Source organism: Choloepus didactylus, chromosome 10 (genome assembly GCF_015220235.1).
Source record: "Choloepus didactylus isolate mChoDid1 chromosome 10, mChoDid1.pri, whole genome shotgun sequence".
In the NCBI taxonomy this organism is placed as follows: domain Eukaryota; kingdom Metazoa; phylum Chordata; class Mammalia; order Pilosa; family Megalonychidae; genus Choloepus; species Choloepus didactylus.
Window position 1 is genome coordinate 45,943,836 of NC_051316.1, and position 19,227 is coordinate 45,963,062.

The 19,227-nt window shown below is 37.2% G+C and overlaps 1 protein-coding gene across 2 annotated transcripts in view; it reads right to left on the bottom strand.

Moving 5' to 3' along the window:
- Window positions 1-19,227, bottom strand: part of SMC5 (structural maintenance of chromosomes 5) — a 177,178-nt gene that overhangs the window by 37,764 nt on the left and 120,187 nt on the right. For both annotated transcript variants that reach the window (XM_037796904.1, XM_037796903.1), the window contains exons 12-15: window positions 5,259-5,353; window positions 3,650-3,782; window positions 858-1,031; window positions 588-757 (exon numbers count right to left, since the gene is read on the bottom strand). In XM_037796904.1, coding sequence (XP_037652832.1) covers window positions 588-757; window positions 858-1,031; window positions 3,650-3,782; window positions 5,259-5,353 — 572 coding nt within the window. The remainder of the gene's footprint in view (window positions 1-587; window positions 758-857; window positions 1,032-3,649; window positions 3,783-5,258; window positions 5,354-19,227) is intronic.

Consider the following 19,227-nt stretch of genomic DNA (forward strand, 5'->3'; position numbering starts at 1 on the left):
CAGTTATCTGAAAAAAAAATTAACATACTCTTTTCTTTTCCACATATCTGCACAAGGGCAGATTTTCTTCATATACTACAATCAAAACAACATCTCACAACAGACTGCATGCCAGAAGCAGTATGAGAGAATCCAGCTGTCTTCAAAGAAGCCAGACATTACGTAAGATTTGCTAAAGTGTAAAACAATGCCATTTTTCTCACTAAACTTTTTGTTTTAAAAGTTATTTTTCATAAAACATTTATGTTAATGTATAGGGGTTTATTATTTTAAAATGAATTAATGTTTTAAGCATTTCTCAGTTTTACTTTCTAATATGGTAAATATCAATAGATACAGCCCATATAAACAAAACTTATTCGGGGCCCTCAATAATTCTAGAGATGACCTAAGGAAGAGAGAGCATCACCTCCCTTTTCCCTGGGAAATAAAATTGTGTTTTGGGTAGCAGGAATAAAGCTTTAGAGAGAAATTATTACAAAACATAGTTGTGGGGATTGTTGTGTCATTCCAGGGTAAAATTAATAATGTCTCCAATAGAGCTCTTTCTTTATGCCTCCCTCCCCGGCAAATAGGCTGAAAGATACCTTTCTAGTTTGGAACTAATTTTTTGTTCCAATTGCCTTTTCTTGGTTTTTCTTTCAAGAAGCTCCTTCTTCTTTTGTCTAAGTTCATTGTCTTTGTGTTCTAGGTGCTTGCTTGTTTCATGTAAGGCAATCATTCCTGATTCTACTGCTTGTAATTTTCTATTAATTTCCTATGGAAGATTTAAAATTGTTAATGTTTTCAAAACAGGTTCTAGTTTAAGTATTATAAAATCAGTTAATACTCTTCTAACACAAATCAAAATTACCAACCTTCAGCTGTTCTTCTAAGTGTCTTCTTTGCTCTAGATCCACAGTGACTGTGAGAAATTGGGCTACTTTTAGGGATGTGTTACTAGAAATAACTTTGTTTGAATAAAAAGAAGTTTTCATCACATATTTTTCTTCTGCTGTATAAATTTGCTTTAATCTGGTTTCTTGTATTACCTGCAATGTTAAACAAGTATCAGTGCCCATTTACTAATTATGTCATGTTTTAAATGAATTAAAAACAAAACAAAACAAAACAGATCAGGTGAATTTTGGAAGATTAAAATGCACTAGACTTTTTTTTTTTCCACTTATACAACATCTCTCAAAAATTTCAGGCTATTAGGAAAAAAACCAAAGCAACCAGAAAAATCTGCTCTACCTCTATTTATTTCATTATATAATCTCCCCTAAGTAATGTATTTCCTGATGCTTTGTTACAGTTAAAGAAGAGATACCAGGAGTTGGGTGCCCAGTAGATATAACTGTGTTATCTTGGAGAAGACATTTACTTTCTCTTCCCCTCCATTATACTGTTCAAAGACGTGTAATTTTATATTTGATTCCTGACTATTTGAGAGAACATTTAATGGAAACATTACATTTGTTGAGGATTTCAAAGACTTTTTTTTTTTTTGCACTTTCCTTAGAGATCCTTTCTCTCAAGAACTTATACAAGAAATTTCAAACTTAACATTCTTAACACCATAACATTATGTATTTCTGTATATTTATAAAGACCAATAAGCTGCTATAATGCAGGTTTTTCCAATTCTAAAGGGTCATAACCAATACTACTATCACTCATTTCCCTACAGAAGTTTGGAGTCTAAGTGATGTCTTAAGACATATTTAAGCACACATAATTTAATGGAGTATAAACTGGCATCCATAAAATATTGAATAATTTGGAATAAAGGGAAAGACTGGATGAGATTAGCCTAGCAAAATTTCATGGAAATAAACTGCATGTTTTCATGTTTTAAACAGGATTTGAGCTGCCACAGATAGTGAGGGTAGGGCACTCCTGGGAAAAGGGACATCTTAAGCTAAGTATGTCAGCGGACAATTTAACCCAAGGGGAGAGTCTTACAAATTTATGAGAAAACAATTCCATAAATAGGGTATAATCATCATCAGAAAGCCTAAAATGTTGACTTGATAAGGCAAAACATAGCAACTAAAGAGTGTACTTTTTATTCTAATGAAGAAATCCAACTGTTATTGCCAATATCTACATATGAAACAGATGGATTGAGGATAACAGGGCAGTTAAATTTCCTCAACAAAAGTCTGCATCTTCTGAAAGATGGCCAAGAAATTATCAGGGGCTTACCAGGTGCCTGAAGTACTACTTCTTAACTTGGCTTTACTGTATATTCATGTTTGCAAAGGGTCGCATTATAATTTATAAAGTATTTATACACAACATAACACTGAGTTGGGCACTGGGACAATAAGGTATAAAATACATTCAATTAAAAAAATGCCATTATATAAAATCAAAGCAATTAAAGGTTAATGAAGAATACTTGAAAAAATGAAGGGAAAGGGAATAATTAATTTCACTTAAAAAACAAACCATTAATTCCAAAGTTATTTTTCAAGTACAAATAGCAATATTATAGCTCTTTAGGTAACTTAAAATGTTAAAAGTAAAAGTGCATAAAAATAAAAATTAAACTTGAAGCATTGTTCAAAAAGGAAAAGGATTTTCCAAGTGCAGTAATAGTTCTTTGTTGTCCCAAAGTGAAGCTATTCAAGCCCTTATTGATCTTTCTATAGGCTTTCAGCAACAGCCCTACCTATCTATCCCTGAAGTTACAACAGAAACTGGTTTGGTCTATGCATACGGTTTTGTCATCTTTTCTAAACCCAAATGAGTTAAGTAGAAGGGAGGTACAGCCACATGGAAAGTTCTACTTTTGGTTTCCCAAATAATCACCATAATATGATGTAAATTTTAATCAAAGGACATAGAAAACTTAGTAAAATTTACTTGCTTTTGCAAAACGGGGTTGGTAATGAGCCCTTATTTGTATATTAGGTCAAATATACCCAAATTACAAATAATTCTTAGGGGACTTTTGTACACTGGCTGTCAGAAACTTAAAACACATTTTCTAATAAATTCAATATTGTAAATAGCAGTTAAATCTGTAATTGGCTCCCAGATGCTTGCAAGAAGCATTAATATAGCAACCTGGTGGTGTGGAAAAACCTGTACCACAGGTAATTTCTTTCCTGTTTACCCACCTGTGATAAAAGCCATGTATGTGGTTTGGAGTCATGGCGATTACATGTAGAAAGAAAAATCCAAGCAGTATTAGCAGGATATAGTGAATGAGAGTTTCTGAGGCTATACTACCCAGAACTCTACAAGGGGCTGTCATTTATATATGAGATAATCTTAAGCGGAATTTAAGAAGGGGAGAGCTTATCAAAACAGATCTATACCTCAGCCTCCTCATTTTAAGGTATAATTTCTCTGAAAGAAAATCTAGAATACAAGAATTTAAATAATTAAACCATTAATCTAATTTTTGAACATAGGATTATTAAGCAAGGCAGAATCAAGTAAGAGTACCAGTTAACTCCACCTCACTCCTGTCATAAAGTATTAGTCAACAGCCAATTGTTTTGTTATATTAAAAACGGAAACATGCAAAAATAAATTCCAATGGATTAAAAACAGAACAATGCACTTCTTTAAATTTCTGACACTTTTTTCTTGACTTTAAGCTAAGAAGTTTGAACAAAAGTACACTTCTGATAATGATTCAGTACTTTCTTACCCGTTCAATTCTTTCTCTGGTCCTTTCAGTTCCGACAGGAACTTCATGAATATGATACTGGCAGCAAAGGTAACTCATTACAGGATCAGGTGCATCGAATAACTCTCGCAAATAAGAGAAAAATCCATACTGTCTAAGAGAAAAAGTACCTATTAGATTTTTTCCTTAAAAAATCTGAAGCTGGTAAGCAGCCAATAAATAATAAATAAAATATATATTATTTAATTATACAGGAAAAAGTAATATTTTTTACATTTAAAGATCATTTAATACCATTTATTTCCTTGCCAGAGAAATTTAAGCTTTTTACACGTATGAACTATTAATCTGGTCTTTCTTCCATTGTTATATATTTAGAGTGTCTACTTACATCCAAAGTTTAAAAATTTACTTATAGTTTTATAACTGCAATTTTCATATCACTGTTTTGGAAAATATTTTTGCATTACGAAGTGATGATTTATCATTTTAGTTTCCCAATAGCTAACCAATATTTTAGTATATTTTATTAAACAGTTCTATATTGTGTCACTGATTTGAAACATAATATACTAAATATAACAAGGTCTATTCCAGGGCCTAGATTTTTTTTTTTAATTCATTTTATTGAGATATATTCACATACCATGCAGTCATACAAAACAAAGTGTGCATTCATCACCAAAATTAATTTTTGACATTTTCATTACCACACACAAAAATAATAATAAAAATTAAAGTGAATGAAAAAGAGCAATTACAGTAAAAAAGAACACTGGGTGCCTTTTTTTGTTTGTTTTTTGTTTTTTTTCCTTCCCCCATTTTTCTACTCATCCATTCATAAACTAGACATAGGGGAGTGTGGTCCTTATGGCTTTCCCAATCACACTGTCACCCCTCATAAGCTACATTTTTATACAATCGTCTTCAAGATTCATGGGTTCTGGGTTGTAGTTTGATAGTTTCAGGTATTTACTGCTAGCTATGCCAATTCTTTAGAACCTAAAAAGGGTTGTCTATATTGTGCGTAAGAGTGCCCACCAGAGTGACCTCTTGGCTCCTTCTGGAATCTCTCTGCCACTGAAGCTTATTTCCTTTCCTTTCACATCCCCCTTTTGGTCAAGAAGATGTTCTCCATCCCACGATGCCGGTTCTACATTCCTCCCCAGGAGTCATGTTCCACGTTGTCAGGGAGATTCACTCCCCTGGGTGTCAGATCCCACGTGGGGGGGTGGGGGTGGGCAGTGATTTCACCTGCCAAGTTGGCTTAGCTAGAGAGAGAGGGCCACATCTGAGCAACAAAGAGGCATTCGGGAGGAGGCTCTTAGGCACAATTATAGGGAGGCCTAGCCTCTCCTTTGCAGCAACAGTCTTCCCAAGGTCAAGTCCTGTGGTAGAGGGCTCAGCCCAACAAACCACCAGTCCGCTATGTCTGTGAGCACATCAGCAACCATCGAAGTGAGGAAGCAGGGCCTAGATTTTTAGTTATTTTAGACTAAAGGAGAGATCCTAAAGTTCATAAAAACAAACATTTATGTGACAAAGAGATAATTAACATATATTTAAGGGAGATACAATTATTCAATATTCAATGTAACAGGTTATTTCTAATAATATTTTCAAGACTTACTTTAGTTCATTCAGAGATCTCGAAGGTGCTTTATCTGCATATGAACTATTGGGAGCAATAACAGCATTTACTCTTAATTTTTTATTGTCACGAACCTGAATACAGGGAAAAGAAAATATTATTTTTAATCACATAAACTACCAACTGAAATGCTTTTAAAAAGTTACCACATTCTCAGTGGCATTCATGGGAAGGTAGGAAATCTGACTGGATATTTGATGATACGTAGAAACTTTTTTTTCTTGTAGTTACATGCTTATAAAAAGAGTCCATTTCTTTTAGATACATACTGAAATACTTTCATATGAAATATGTGTCGAGGATTTTGCTTCAAAATAAAACAGAGCAGGGGAGTAGTTCTGTTTCTACTAATGGCAGATTATCTTGGTACTGGAATGACCTTTCTGCAAGTAATGATTATAAACTCTGAACAAAATTAAAAACAAAAACAAAATTACTCTAAGGCACTGGAGACTGACCAAAAAACAGGCTAGAGGGGAGATATCATTTGAAAGAGGAGAACAGCAGTAGGTGAGATCCATGGTTATGTTCCTTTTAGCTTGAGAGTATTCTCCAATCTGGAACATGGAGTGGGAGTGGGGATGGGGATAAAGATCAATTTAGGTACAAAGCTGCTGTGTTTATGCCTGGAAGAATCATAGGATAGAGTCTGAGGTGATTAGAATGGCTGGAAAGTGAGGGGAAAAATTCTTAGGAGGAGGAAATTAAAGCAGGGAGCCCTAAAATCCACATATAAATTCTTACCCTTTAACTCTGCATACATGGGAAAAACTCCGGGGGCCCCAGAGGAAAGCAACAAATGGAAGACTGAAAGAAACTGAATAGAGATGTCATTTGCTATCCATTATATGGGAGACAAAGTTTGGTATTTAGGTCCAGCCAAGTTAAATGACTCCTGGAATTGCCTGTTTGTCCCTTTGGAAGAAAATAACTGAATCCCTCAAGAGAAGCTGGCTGGCTGAAGTAGAGAAATTCTGACTGCTGAAATCATCATTTCTGTTAAGGCCTTCAACTGATGGCATGAGACTTCTCTCACTCCTGAAGGTAATCACCTTTACTGATTGTAGACAGAATCAGCCATAGATGGAATCAACTGACTAAATACTTAAGTCTGCGAAAAACCCCCCGGTAACAATCAGGTCAGAGCTTGTTTGATCAAACAACTGGACACCACAACCTGGCCAAGCTGACACATGAAATGAAGCACCTTAGTCTACCCCTTATCAATCTGGCACTCATACACATCTCCTTAAACCACACTTAATCTCCAAATAAAGATAGTAACATAGTCGTACTTTCGCCTAACATAATTCAACCATCCTGTGAACAACTGCAAACACTAACTCTTTTCCCAGAAGAGGATGCAAGACCGTGGGTAATATTCACTATTAAACTTGATATCCTGTAACTTAAATACTATGACATTAAGTTAATAGAACTTGTTTTATGATAAGGGGATAAGAAAGGAAGAAAACAAAGATATTTACCTTATGTATATACAAACATACATAGCAAAACAAGAAGAAACACTTATGACTGTTACAGTTCTTATTCTGCAATTGATCACAGGGACATAGCTCACGTTTATATCCACCTTCTTCCATTACCCATTCCATAGTCCCTTTACCCTCAGCAAGCACCTCCATTGGTCCTGGTTCTTTGCTTGGTGGGGTGACTCAAACCTTCGTTCCTGAAGGGCCTGGGCCATTAGCAGTCCTGCCTGGATTGGGCTTTTGCAGTTTTCCATTGACTTTAATTGTAGGGCATGGTAATACTAAGAGATGCCCTAAGGGATCTCCTGTATTCCAGGCAAACTTTTCCTAACCTCCATTGTGTAGTAGCAGTCCTATTTCCCCTTGATAATCAGGATCAATCACCCTACCCAGCTCAGTAATGCTCTTCTTTGTTCATTAAGAAGAGCCCAAAGTGGCTGGAGTGGCTGTCTTAATTTCCATTTCAATGGAATCCTTTTGGAACTAAGACCTGTAGACCAGCAGAGCATAATGTTGCACTGACAGGAAGAAAAATTTTTCTAGTAGTTCACTATGAGTAACAGTGAGCGATGCCACTCCCATCTGCACCTCTTGATTCCTGAACCCATGAATCCTGGCTATGGCAGAAACAGTACCATAGACTGGATGCTGATTTAGGGCATATACAGCCTCCTGGAGAACAATGCCCCAGTTCTATAAGGTATAGCCATCCAGTTGTTGCCACAATTGAGTTTTCAAGACCATTCTACTATTCTATCAATATAGTAAGACCAGTGAATTACATAAGCATGTGACCATTCCCATACTTAATTTGCTATGAAGTGGGTTCCCTGATCAGAAGCAATGCAGTGTAGAACAGCATGATGGTGGATAAGGCATTCTGTAAGTCTACAGATGGTAGTTTTGGCAGAAGCATTGTGGAAAGGGAGAGCAACCCTTTATCTGGAATATGTGTCTGTGCTAGTTAAGAACAAAATGCAGCCTCTGCCATGATGATGTGGTCCAATGTAATCAACCTACCACAAGGTAAGCAGGCTGATCACTTCGGGAAATGGTATCATATCGGGGACTGAGTTTTGGTCTCTACTGCTGGCAGATCAGGCAATCTGCAGTGGCTGTAGCCCAGACTACCTTGATGAGTGGAAGTCGACGTTGCTGACCCCATGCATAACCTCTATCCCTACCACCATGGCTGCTTTCCCCATACAGATGGGAAGAGGCTAGGATGTTAGATTTACTTCTCTTCAACACAGTCTAAGAGGTCCTAGCCAATGTAACGTAGCACAGTAAAGAAACACTGGGAAGGGAAAAGTCAAACTATTTGCAAATGATAGACCTTTCTACACAGAAAATAACAGGAAATCTACAAAGCAACTACAGAAACTCAGTAAATTTAGCAATAATGCAGGATACTAGTCAATATACAAATTCAGTATTCTAACTTATGCACTAGAGTTGAACTGGAAAATAAACTTAAAAAAATCCATTTACTATACAGTCAAAAACCAATAAAATACTTAAGAATGCATTTAATAGAGGAAGTATAAGACCTATACACTGAAAATTATAAAACAATGCTGAGAGATTAAACATCTAAATAAATGGAGAGATATACTGTATCCATGTGTCAAAAGACTCAGCATATAAAGATGTGAATTCTCTCCAAATTGATTTACACATTAAAAGTATTCCCCATCATGCCATAAGGTCCTGCAACCTCATTATGTGGTATATACTTGGAAGAACTGAGAGCCAGGACACAAATGGACATTTGCACACCGGGGTTTATGGTGACAGTATTCATGATTTGCAACGGGTGGAGGTGGCCTAAGGGTATATTGACTGATGAACAGAATGGTGAACTGTGGTGTAGGCATACAATGGAACATTGAGCAACTGCGAGGAGTGAAGCTATGAGACCCAAAATGGGGTGAATGGATCTTGCAGACAGCAACGAAAAGACAAACATTATATGCCTCACCAATATGAACTACAACGTGTAAACTCAGAATTGAATCTCAGAACACAGCTTTTATCAGCGGAACGCTTATTGTAATGGTTCCTAGATTGGAAGCTTTTACAGCAGTCACATCTATTCCTAAATTGTAATGGCTATCTATCTCCAAATTCTGAGATGCTGATCCATTTGTGTATAACCTGTTCGGTCTCTGGAACTTTGATTATCTGTGTGACACCTGAAATTCAGAGCTGGAGCTTGGCAGATATGAATTTCAGTACTAGCGCATACAGTAACTGTTAAAAAAGTTGAACAAGAGCCCAGACTTCAATTAGAGATATGAATGAAGCAGATCCAGTTAGGACTAGGGCAGATCAGGCCAAAGGGTAAAGGACGATACTGACTGTGTTTTAAAACTTCGGCTTCTGTGTGGAACCAAGGGAAGAGATGTTTATTTGGTGCAGGATATATATCTTCTACAGGACACTGAACAATCTGACTTCTATGGTCAACTTATTCAAACACCATGATTGCATGGAGCTTTAAATAGGAAGTGAGATCTGGTAGGTTTGTATAGGTTAGTATTTGAAATACCGATACATCCCAGAGTAATTTGGGCTGAGAATAAAAATATATATGCAGGGCTCCCCCTGAGGACTGGGGGAAAATGCAGAAATGTTGGTTGCCTCACCTGGCACTGAGGATGACAATTTGGTGTGCCGAGCCCTTGATCCTGAGGCTTGCCCTTATGAAGCTTGTTGCTGCAAGCGAGAGGCTAAGCCCACTTGTGGTTGTGCCTAAAAGTCTCCCCCCGAGTGCCTCTTTGTTGCTCAGATGTGGCCTCTCTCTCTAGCTAAGCCAACTCAGCAGGTGAAATCACTGCCCTCCCCCCTACATGGGACCTGACTTCCAGGGGTGTAAATCTCCCTGGCAATGCAGGATATGACTCCCGGGGATGAGCCTGGACCTGACATCAAGGGATTGAGAAAATCTTCTTGACCAAAAGGGGGAAGAGAAATGAAACAAAATAAAGCCTTCAGTAGCTGAGAGATTTCAAATGGAGTAGAGAGGTCACTCTGGAGGGCGTTCTTATGCACTACACAGATACCCCTTTTTAGGTTTTAGTGTATTGGAACATCTAGAAGTAAATACCTAAAAATATCAAACTGCAACCCAGTAGCCATGATTTCTGAAGATGACTGTTTAACTAAGTAGCTTACATGAGGTACAGTGTGATTGTGAAAACCTTACGGCTCACACTCCCTTTATCCAGTGTATGGATGAATGAGTAGAAAAATGGGGACAAAAACCAAATGAAAAATAGGGTGGGATGGGGGGATGATTTGGGTGTTCTTTTTTACTTTTTTATTCTTTCTGGTGTTAGGAAAATGTTCAAAAATTGACTGAGGTGATGAATGCACAACTATATGATGGTACTGTGAACAGCTGATTGTACACCATGGATGACTGTTTGGTATGTGAATATATCTCAAAATTGAATTTTTTAAAAAAAGTCTTCCTAATCATATTTTCAGTACTTGGTTTTTTTTTTTTTTTTGTTTACAGATAGGAAAAAAAAAGGAATCAAAGTTCTTTACGACTTCATATAGAATGAGTTGGGAAGTATTTCCTCCTCTTCTATTTTTGGGAGGGGATTCAAAAGGATTGGTATTAATACTTCTTTAAGTATTTAGTAGAATTCACCTGTGTCCTGAGTTTTCCCCTGTAAGGTTTTAAAACTACTAACTTAATCTTCTTACTTGGCATAAATCTATTTACATTTTCTATTTCTTTCTAACAGGCTTATAATAAAACTATATAGTAACGCTTGTTAAGCTGTATTTCGAAAGTTAACACCTTTTTGTATATATGTCATATTTTACAATAATGAAAATAAATGAAATTGTGGAACTGTAACCCAAAACATTCTTTGAAATTTGCCCTCTATTTGCAAAATTGTACTTTGAAAAGTTATCACTGTTATATATATATGTTGAAGTTCACAATAAAAAATACATAAAAAACTACAGTAATTAAGATGTTATTGACATAAGAATAGAAAAATAGATCAATGAAACAGGAGAGAGTTCAGAGGTAGATGAACAGTTATACAATGAAATGATTTTCAACAAAGGTGCCAAAGCTATTCAAACGGGACAAAAGGAAGTCTTTGCAATAAACACTGCTAGAATAACTGGATTTCCACATTGGGGAAAAAAAAAATTTCAACCTCTACCACACATCATACACAAAAATTACTTAGAGATGGAGCACAAACTTAAACATAAAAACTAAAACTATAAAGCTTCCAGAAAATAAAATTTCTGATTTCTTAGGACTCAAGAAATACTCACAATAAGAAAATTAACAAAATAAGACTTCATGAAAACCTACACAAAAATTTTCTGCTCATCAAAAAACTTCAACAAGAAAAGGAACACATATTCCATAGACATATTTAACAAAGGACTTGTGTTCAGAATATATAAAGAGCACCTACAACTTCTACAAATCAATTTAAAAGATGCAATAAAAAGAATGGGCAGAAGGTCTGGGCCGACATTTTACAAAGGAAGATATAAGAATGGCCAAAAAAAGCACATGAAAAGATGTTCTAGATCATTAGTTACTGGAGAAATGCAAATTAAAAACTCAATGAAATACTACTACGTTCTCACTAAAATGAGTTAAAATGGCTGAAATTAAATACTCAACACTACATGCTAGTTAAGATGGGAAACAACTGCAATTGTTATGCAATGCTGGTGAGTGTAAAATGATATAACCATTCTTGAAAAAGATGTAGTTTGAAAAATCAGCAAAGAGATTTCCTCTGCAGGGGAGCAGGGAGGAACTCAGTGTCTGGGAAAAGACAAGACGGAATTTTCTGACATGATGGAAATATTCCACATACTTTTGGGTGTGTGTGTTTACAGTTGCCAAAACTCATCAAATTAGACAGTTAATATTTATGTACTTTACTGTATATACATTTTCAGTAAAAAATCCTGTGAAAATAAACAATAAACTTTATTATGTTCTGCCTTCAACGATGGCATGTATTAGCAATTTTTAAACTATTCTTGACTCGAACAAATGAATAAAAACACTGTTGATAAGGGGGGGGCATATTTTTCATGCTGCAGAAGGGTACTAAAATACGCAAAGGAAAAAGACTACAAGAAAGTCCTTGTAGTACTGGACTGTTATTGGAAGTACCAGTGTAAACTTATGGTGCACTTGTGCTTGCTCTCTCTCTCTCGGTAAATATATATAGAGATAAGTATAGATATGAGAGTGTGTATGAAAAGAACTAAGAAGCAATGAGACATCAGCAGCAATGAATACGCATGCCTAATACTCATATCTCAGTTTCGAAAAGGAATAGTGTTTCTTGGAAAAAAACTAATTGTAAGGCTGAGGCAGGGAAAGTTCAAGATAGGTATGGAGTATGTTGCTGTACCAAAAAGTCAGGAAGTACTCAAAATACAATGACAACATAGCAAAAGAACACAGAAGGAGATTCTGGCCCCACCCCAATCAAGATGGTGGAGAGAGACACTTCAAGGCTCTGTCCTCCCACAGAAGCTTTGAACAACCAGCAAGAACTGGCAGAAACAGCTCTTTCAAAGCTCCAGAAAACAGTTAAAGGATTGTAGTAACAGGGTGAACACCAAACCAAGAAAAAGGCAACTTAAAAGCAGAAGGTCCACCTGGCATCCTTGTTGGTCACTTCCCCATCCCCTCACTGGCTTGGCATGGAGCTGGCCCATGCTCCCATTGTGGGTCCCTGGCCCTGGTTCCAGAGGGAGCAGAGTCATCTTCATGCATATACTGGCAGCATGTATGTCTGCCCCAATCCGTCTGGTAGTGACCTGAGGGACTGAACCGGGACACTCACCACAGGTCGCTATCCCAGAACTGGACCTGCATTTACAAGGCAGCGCACAGAGCTTTCCTACAGAACACCGTGGAAGAGTACTCAAGTTGTGGCTGCATGAGGCAAGGGATTGTGGGGCTGTGGGAACATAAAAGTGCAGTGCCCAGGACTGTGAGGAAACTGTTTCCTAAGGAAGAGGGGACATTTGGATCTGTGTAAATGGGGAATTCCTAGGGCAAATGCACATACCCAATATTAGATGCATTCACAGAAAGTACCAAGGAGGTCTCTATGCTTTGGTCTTTAGCTATTCTCTAAACTCACTGTATGGATAAGTTCTCACACTGGTCAATGTGCAGATTGGGAAAGGTCATTTCTTTTTGCCTTGTTAGCGCTCTTGCTATTCAAGGAAAGCACTGTCATAACAGTAGTTGGATATAAGTGTAAGGAATAGACAGCTCAGAGTCTAAATTCCAGCGATAATACCTTAAAATATCTAAAGATTACAAAACATACAAAAAAACAAGAAGTGATGGCCCAGACAAAAGAGAGAAGATTATAACATTAGAAACCATCAATGAGGTGGACCAGACCTGGGATGTACCAGATAAAGATTTTTTTTTTTAAACGGTCCTAAATGTGGTCAAAGAGTTAAAGGAAAACATGGACAAAGAACTAAAGGGAATCAGGAAAACAAAAGATGAACACATACAGAATATTATATAGAGAAGGAAATTATGAAAACGAACCAAACAGAGCTGAAGACCACAGTAACAGAGATTAAAAATTTCCTAGAGGGGCTCAATAGCAGATTAGAGCTGGCAGAAGAAAGAATCAGTGAACCCAAAGACAAGACAATTGAAATCATCCAGACTGAGTAGCAGAAAGGAGAAAAAATGAATTGTAAACAGAGCCTGAGAAACTTGCAGGACACCATCAAGCATACCAATATACTTTGTGGTGGTCTGAAGCTCTATATAATCCATGCTTGGCCTTCAGAAAGCATGGAGCGTATATTCTGGGGATTGTGGAGAATGTGACTGTCACCTCAGTTTTCTCCAAGGTGGAGTCTATTCCCCAGGGACTGCAGAGAGTCTGGTTGTCACCCCAATACTTGGAGAGGCTAGAACCTTCACCCCAATATTTGTCGAGAGCATGGCCACCACACAAGCTCTTAAAAAGGTGGGACTGCTGCTCCATTAGATCCAGAGGACCAAACATTGTTCCACAGATGACTCTCAGACCTTGAAATCTAATACAGTTATGTCCTGCAGGGTTCTGGAATTGTTTGGGGCCCATGACCCCTGTTTTCCTTCCAATTTCTCTCTACAGGAATGGGAAAGTTTATCCAGTGACAATCCCTCCTTTGTATAACGGAAGCAGAAAACTTGTTCTGTAGGTTTCACAGGCCCACAGAGGGGAACTGTACCCCAGGACAGACCACACCTATAACTGATTTTGATGAGACTTTGTGCTTAGTATTGTTACTGAAATGACTTAAGGCTTTTGGGATATTGTAATGAAATGAATGTATTTTGCATGCAGAAAGAACATGTCTTTTCTGGAGTACAGAGGGTGAAGTGTGGTGGTTTGAAGCTGTATACACACCCAGAAAAACATGTTCTTAAATCTAATCCATTCCTGTGGGATGTAAATAGGATCTTGTGATAAGGCTACTTCAGTTAAGGTTATGACCCACCTCAATCAGAATGAGTCTTATTCCTCTTACTGGAGTCTTTTATAAATGGGATGAATACAGAGAGAGAAAAAGCCATGGAAGCAAGAAGCTGAAATCAGCGAAACCCAGAAGACAAGGGAGAGATCAGCAGATGCTGCCATGCACCTTGCCATGTAGCAGAGGAGCCAAGAATCACCAGTAGCTGGTCTTCGGGAAGAAAGCATCACCCAGATAATGGCTTGATTTGGACATTTTCCTGGCCTCAAACTGGAGGCTAATAAATTCCCATTGTTTAAGCCAAACCATTTCATGGTATCTGCTTTAAGCAGCCTAGAAAACTAAAACATACATATTGTGGGAGGCCCAGAAGGAGAAGAAAAAAGGGGCAGAGAGAATGTTCAAAGAAATAATTGCTGAACACTTTCCAAATTTAACAAAAGACATGAATATACACATCTAAGACACTCAACAAACTCTAAACAGGATAAACCCAGACAGACCCACATCATGACATATTATAATTAGACTACTGAATGCCAAAGTCAAAGAAAATTCTGTAAGCTGCAAGAGAGAAGCAACGTGTCACATACAAAAGAGCATCATAATATTAAATGTTGATTTCTCACTGGAAATTATGGAGGCAAGAAGGCAGTGGAGAGACATATTTAAAAGTGCTGAAAGCAAAAAATTATCAACCAAGAATTCTATATCTGGCAAAACTGCTATTCAAAAATGAGGGAAAAGTTAAACATTCCCAGATTAACAAAAGCTGAGGGAGTTTCCTCACCACTAGACTGGCCCTATAAGAAAAGCTCAAGAGAGTTCTGTAGGTTGAAAGGAAAAAACAACAAACAATAGATTGAAGCCACACAAAGAATCAAGATCTCTGGTAAGGGTAATGATGTGGGTAAATATAAATGCCAGTAATACTGTATTTTTGGTTCGTAACTCCGTTCTTTACTTTCTACAGGACCTAAAGGGCAAATGCATAAAATGTAACAATAAATCAATGGCTTTGGACTCAATTTATAATCTCTTAACTGGTGACAAGAATTACATAAAGGTGGGGGACAGAGAGGTACAGAAACATAGTTTGTACATACTATTGAAATTAACTTGGTATCAAAGCTAACAAGATTGTTATAGTTTAAGGATCTTAAATTCAAGCCCTATGGTAACTAAAAGTAAGACATCGAAGAAAATACAAACCCACAGAAACAGAAATTAGAGTACAGGTTGCCAGGGGTGTGGGGCACAAGCAAATGGGGGAGTTAGTGCATAATGGGCACAGGGTTTGTTTGGGGGGATGGGACAATTTTAGTAATGGAAGGTGGTGAGGGTATTGCAATAAACCGAATGCAATTAATCACACTGAATAGTGTGTGGGAGTGGCTGAAATGGGAATGTTCATGTTGTACACATTTCCACAATTAAAAAAAAACAAAACAAAAAAGAAAATAAAGATAAAAGACAACTGCATGCAATATATGATACTGGACAGGCTCCAATAAGGGATGAGAGAAGGCTGAAAAGGACATTATTGAGATGAATGAAAAAATTGGAATACACACTGTTAGCTTTCTATCAATGATAAATTTCTTGAACTTGATAACTATACTTAAGGTGATTAAATAAATGAATATTCTGGTTCTTAGGAAATGTACACGGAAGTACTAAGTGTTCAAAGAGCATGATGTACACAACCTATACTCAACTTTCAGAAAATAGACTGATAAACGGATGGATAGATGGATTGGCAGACAGATGGAGAGATAAGAATAATATGGCAAAATATTAAAATTGGTGGATGTGGGTACCTGGGAGGGGGGTAAGCTTGAGTTCTGTGTGTGGAGTTTTTTTTTTTTTTTAACTGTCCTGTAAGTTTGGAAAAAAGAGATACAAGTTACCTTGAATGGGGTCCCAGTGGCCAAATCGGGGACAATATTCCAAAGTGCACTGATTTTTAGGAATGCATGTACTGCATTATAGCAGAACTAACGGTACTTCACAATAGAGAAACCTACCTAACCAAGTGATCGAAGTTAATGCACCAATAAATGGGATCAACATGGTGCACGTCCTAATATGATGCAATGAGAATGATACAACAATCACTTCTGTGATATTCCTGCCCAAAATACATAACCTGAATCTAATAATAAGGAATCATAAGGCAAATCCAAACTAAGGGACATTCTACAAAATAACTGGCCTGAATCTTTAAAAATGCCCATATCAGGGAAGTCTAAGAAAGAAAAGGAATCATTCCAGATTAAAGAAGACCAAAGGGATACAACTAAATGCAATATTTGATCCTAGACTGGAACCTGTATGGGGTAAAAGCAGTTATAAAGGACATTAATAGGACCACTGAGGAATTTTAACACAGCTGTAGATTACATAATATACCCATGTTAAATTTCCTGATGTTGATAAGCGTACTGTAGTTAAATATGAGAACACCCTTGTTACTAGAAAACAAACAGTGAAGTATTAGGAGTAAAGGAGCAGGATATCTCTAGCTTACTTTCTTTTAACACATTTTTTAATCATGAAACTTATACATAACAGTGATAACTTTCAAAGTACAATTTAACAAGTAGTTAGCAAATCTGAAAGAATGTTATGGGTTACAGTTCCACAATTTCAGTTATTTCCTTATTTTGAAATATAATATATATACAGAAAGGTGATAACTTTCAAAGTACAATTTATTTTATTTTGAAATAAATTCAAAGTTATAGGAACCGTTGCAAAAACAATACAAATCCCATACACAGAACTCCAGCATACCCTGACCCCCCCCGATACCCCAATTCACCAACTTTAACATGCTGTCATGCTATTTCTTTCCCTCCCTCCCTCCCTATCTATCATTCATCATCTATTGCTCTGTCTTCTGAACATATGAGAGCTAGCTGCACACATCCTTAAACAAACACTATAATTCACATATACAATTCCCATGAACAAGAACATTCTTTTATGCAATCCCATTAAACGCAGCTAAGATGTATGAGAGATTCAACATTGATACAAAGCTTACATTCTGTATTTCCTTTTTTTTTCCTCCTTATGTCTCAACTGTGTCCCTTTGAGCCTCCTGCCCTCCATCCTCAGATGCCATCCAGGGTCATCCTTGGCATTCAATTGTCATCTATTTAGACTTTTTTTTTTTTCCCTCTCAATTGTGGAAACATACATACAGCGTAAATCTTCCCATTCCACCCCTTCCCTAGCATTCCATTAGTGGGATTAATCACATTCAGAATGTTGTAATGCTATCTCTTTCCCACCATTCATTACTAGAAATTACCCTTCACCTCAAACAGCAACCCTACACTCATTTTTTTTAATCTTCATTTTATTGAGATATATTCACATACCATGTAGTCATACAAAACAAATCGTATATTCCATTGTTCACAGTACCATTACATAGTTGTACATTCATCACCTAAATCAATCCCTGACACCTTCATTAGCACACACACAAAAATGTACATTCATCACCTAAATCAATCCCTGACACCTTCATTAGCACACACACAAAAATAACAAGAATAATAATTAAAGTGAAAAAGAGCAATTGAAGTAAAAAAGAACACTGGGTACCTTTGTCTGTTTGTTTCTTTCCTTCCCCTATATTTCTACTCATCCATCCATAAACTAGATAAAGTGGAGTGTGGTCCTTATGGCTTTCCCAATCCCATTGTCACCCCTCAAAGGTACATTTTTATACAATTGTCTTCAAGATTCACGGGTTCTGGGTTGTAGTTTGATAGTTTCAGGTATCCACCACCAGCTACCCCAATTCTTTAGAACCTAAAAAGGGTTGCCTAAATTGTGCGTAAGAGTGCCCACCAGAGTGACCTCCTGGCTCCTTTTGGAATCTCTCTGCCACTGAAGCTTATTTCATTTCCTTTCACATCCCCCTTTTGGTCAAGAAGATGTTCTCCATCCCACGATGCCAGGTATACACTCCTCCCCAGGAGTCATATTCCACGTTGCCGGGGAGATCCACTCCCCTGGGTGTCTGATCCCACGTACGGGGGAGGGCAGTGATTTCACCTTTTAAGTTGGCTTAGCTAGAGAGAGAGGGCCACATCTGAGCAACAAAGAGGCATTCGGGAGGAGGCTCTTAGGCACAATTATAGGGAGGCCTAGCCTCTCCTTTGCAGCAACCGTCTTCCCAAGGGTAAAACCTATGGTGGAAGGCTCAACCCATCAAACCACCAGTCCCCTATGTCTGTGGTCATGTTAGCAACCATCGAGGTGGGGTAGGCCAATACCCCTGCATTCTCCACAGGCTCCTCAAGGGGGCTCTACATATTTTTTTCCTTGTTTTTTTTGTTTTTTTTTTTTAAATCAACTGTATGAAAAAAAAATTAAAAAAAAAAAACATACAATAAAAGAACATTTCAAAGAGACTATAATAAGGGAGTAAGAAAAAGACAACTAACCTAAGATAACTGCTTTACTTCCAACATGTTCCTACTTTACTCCAAGAAAGTTACCTAATATAGCAACATTTCTGTGAACTTGTTCCTACTATATCCATCAGAAATTAACAGACCATAGTCATTCCTGGGCATCCCCAGAACGTTAAATAGCTTAACTGTTCTTCTTGGATTATGTTCCCCCTTCCTTAATTGCTCTCTATTGCTAGTTCCCCTACATTCTACATTATAAACCATTTGTTTTACATTTTTCAAAGTTCACATTAGTGGTAGCATATAATATTTCTCTTTTTGTGCCTGGCTTATTTCGCTCAGCATTATGTCTTCAAGGTTCATCCATGCGGTCATATGTTTCACGAGATCGTTCCTTCTTACTGCCGCGTAGTATTCCATTGTGTGTATATACCACATTTTATTTATCCACTCATCTGTTGAAGGACATTTGGGTTGTTCCCATCTCCTGGCAATTGTGAATAATGC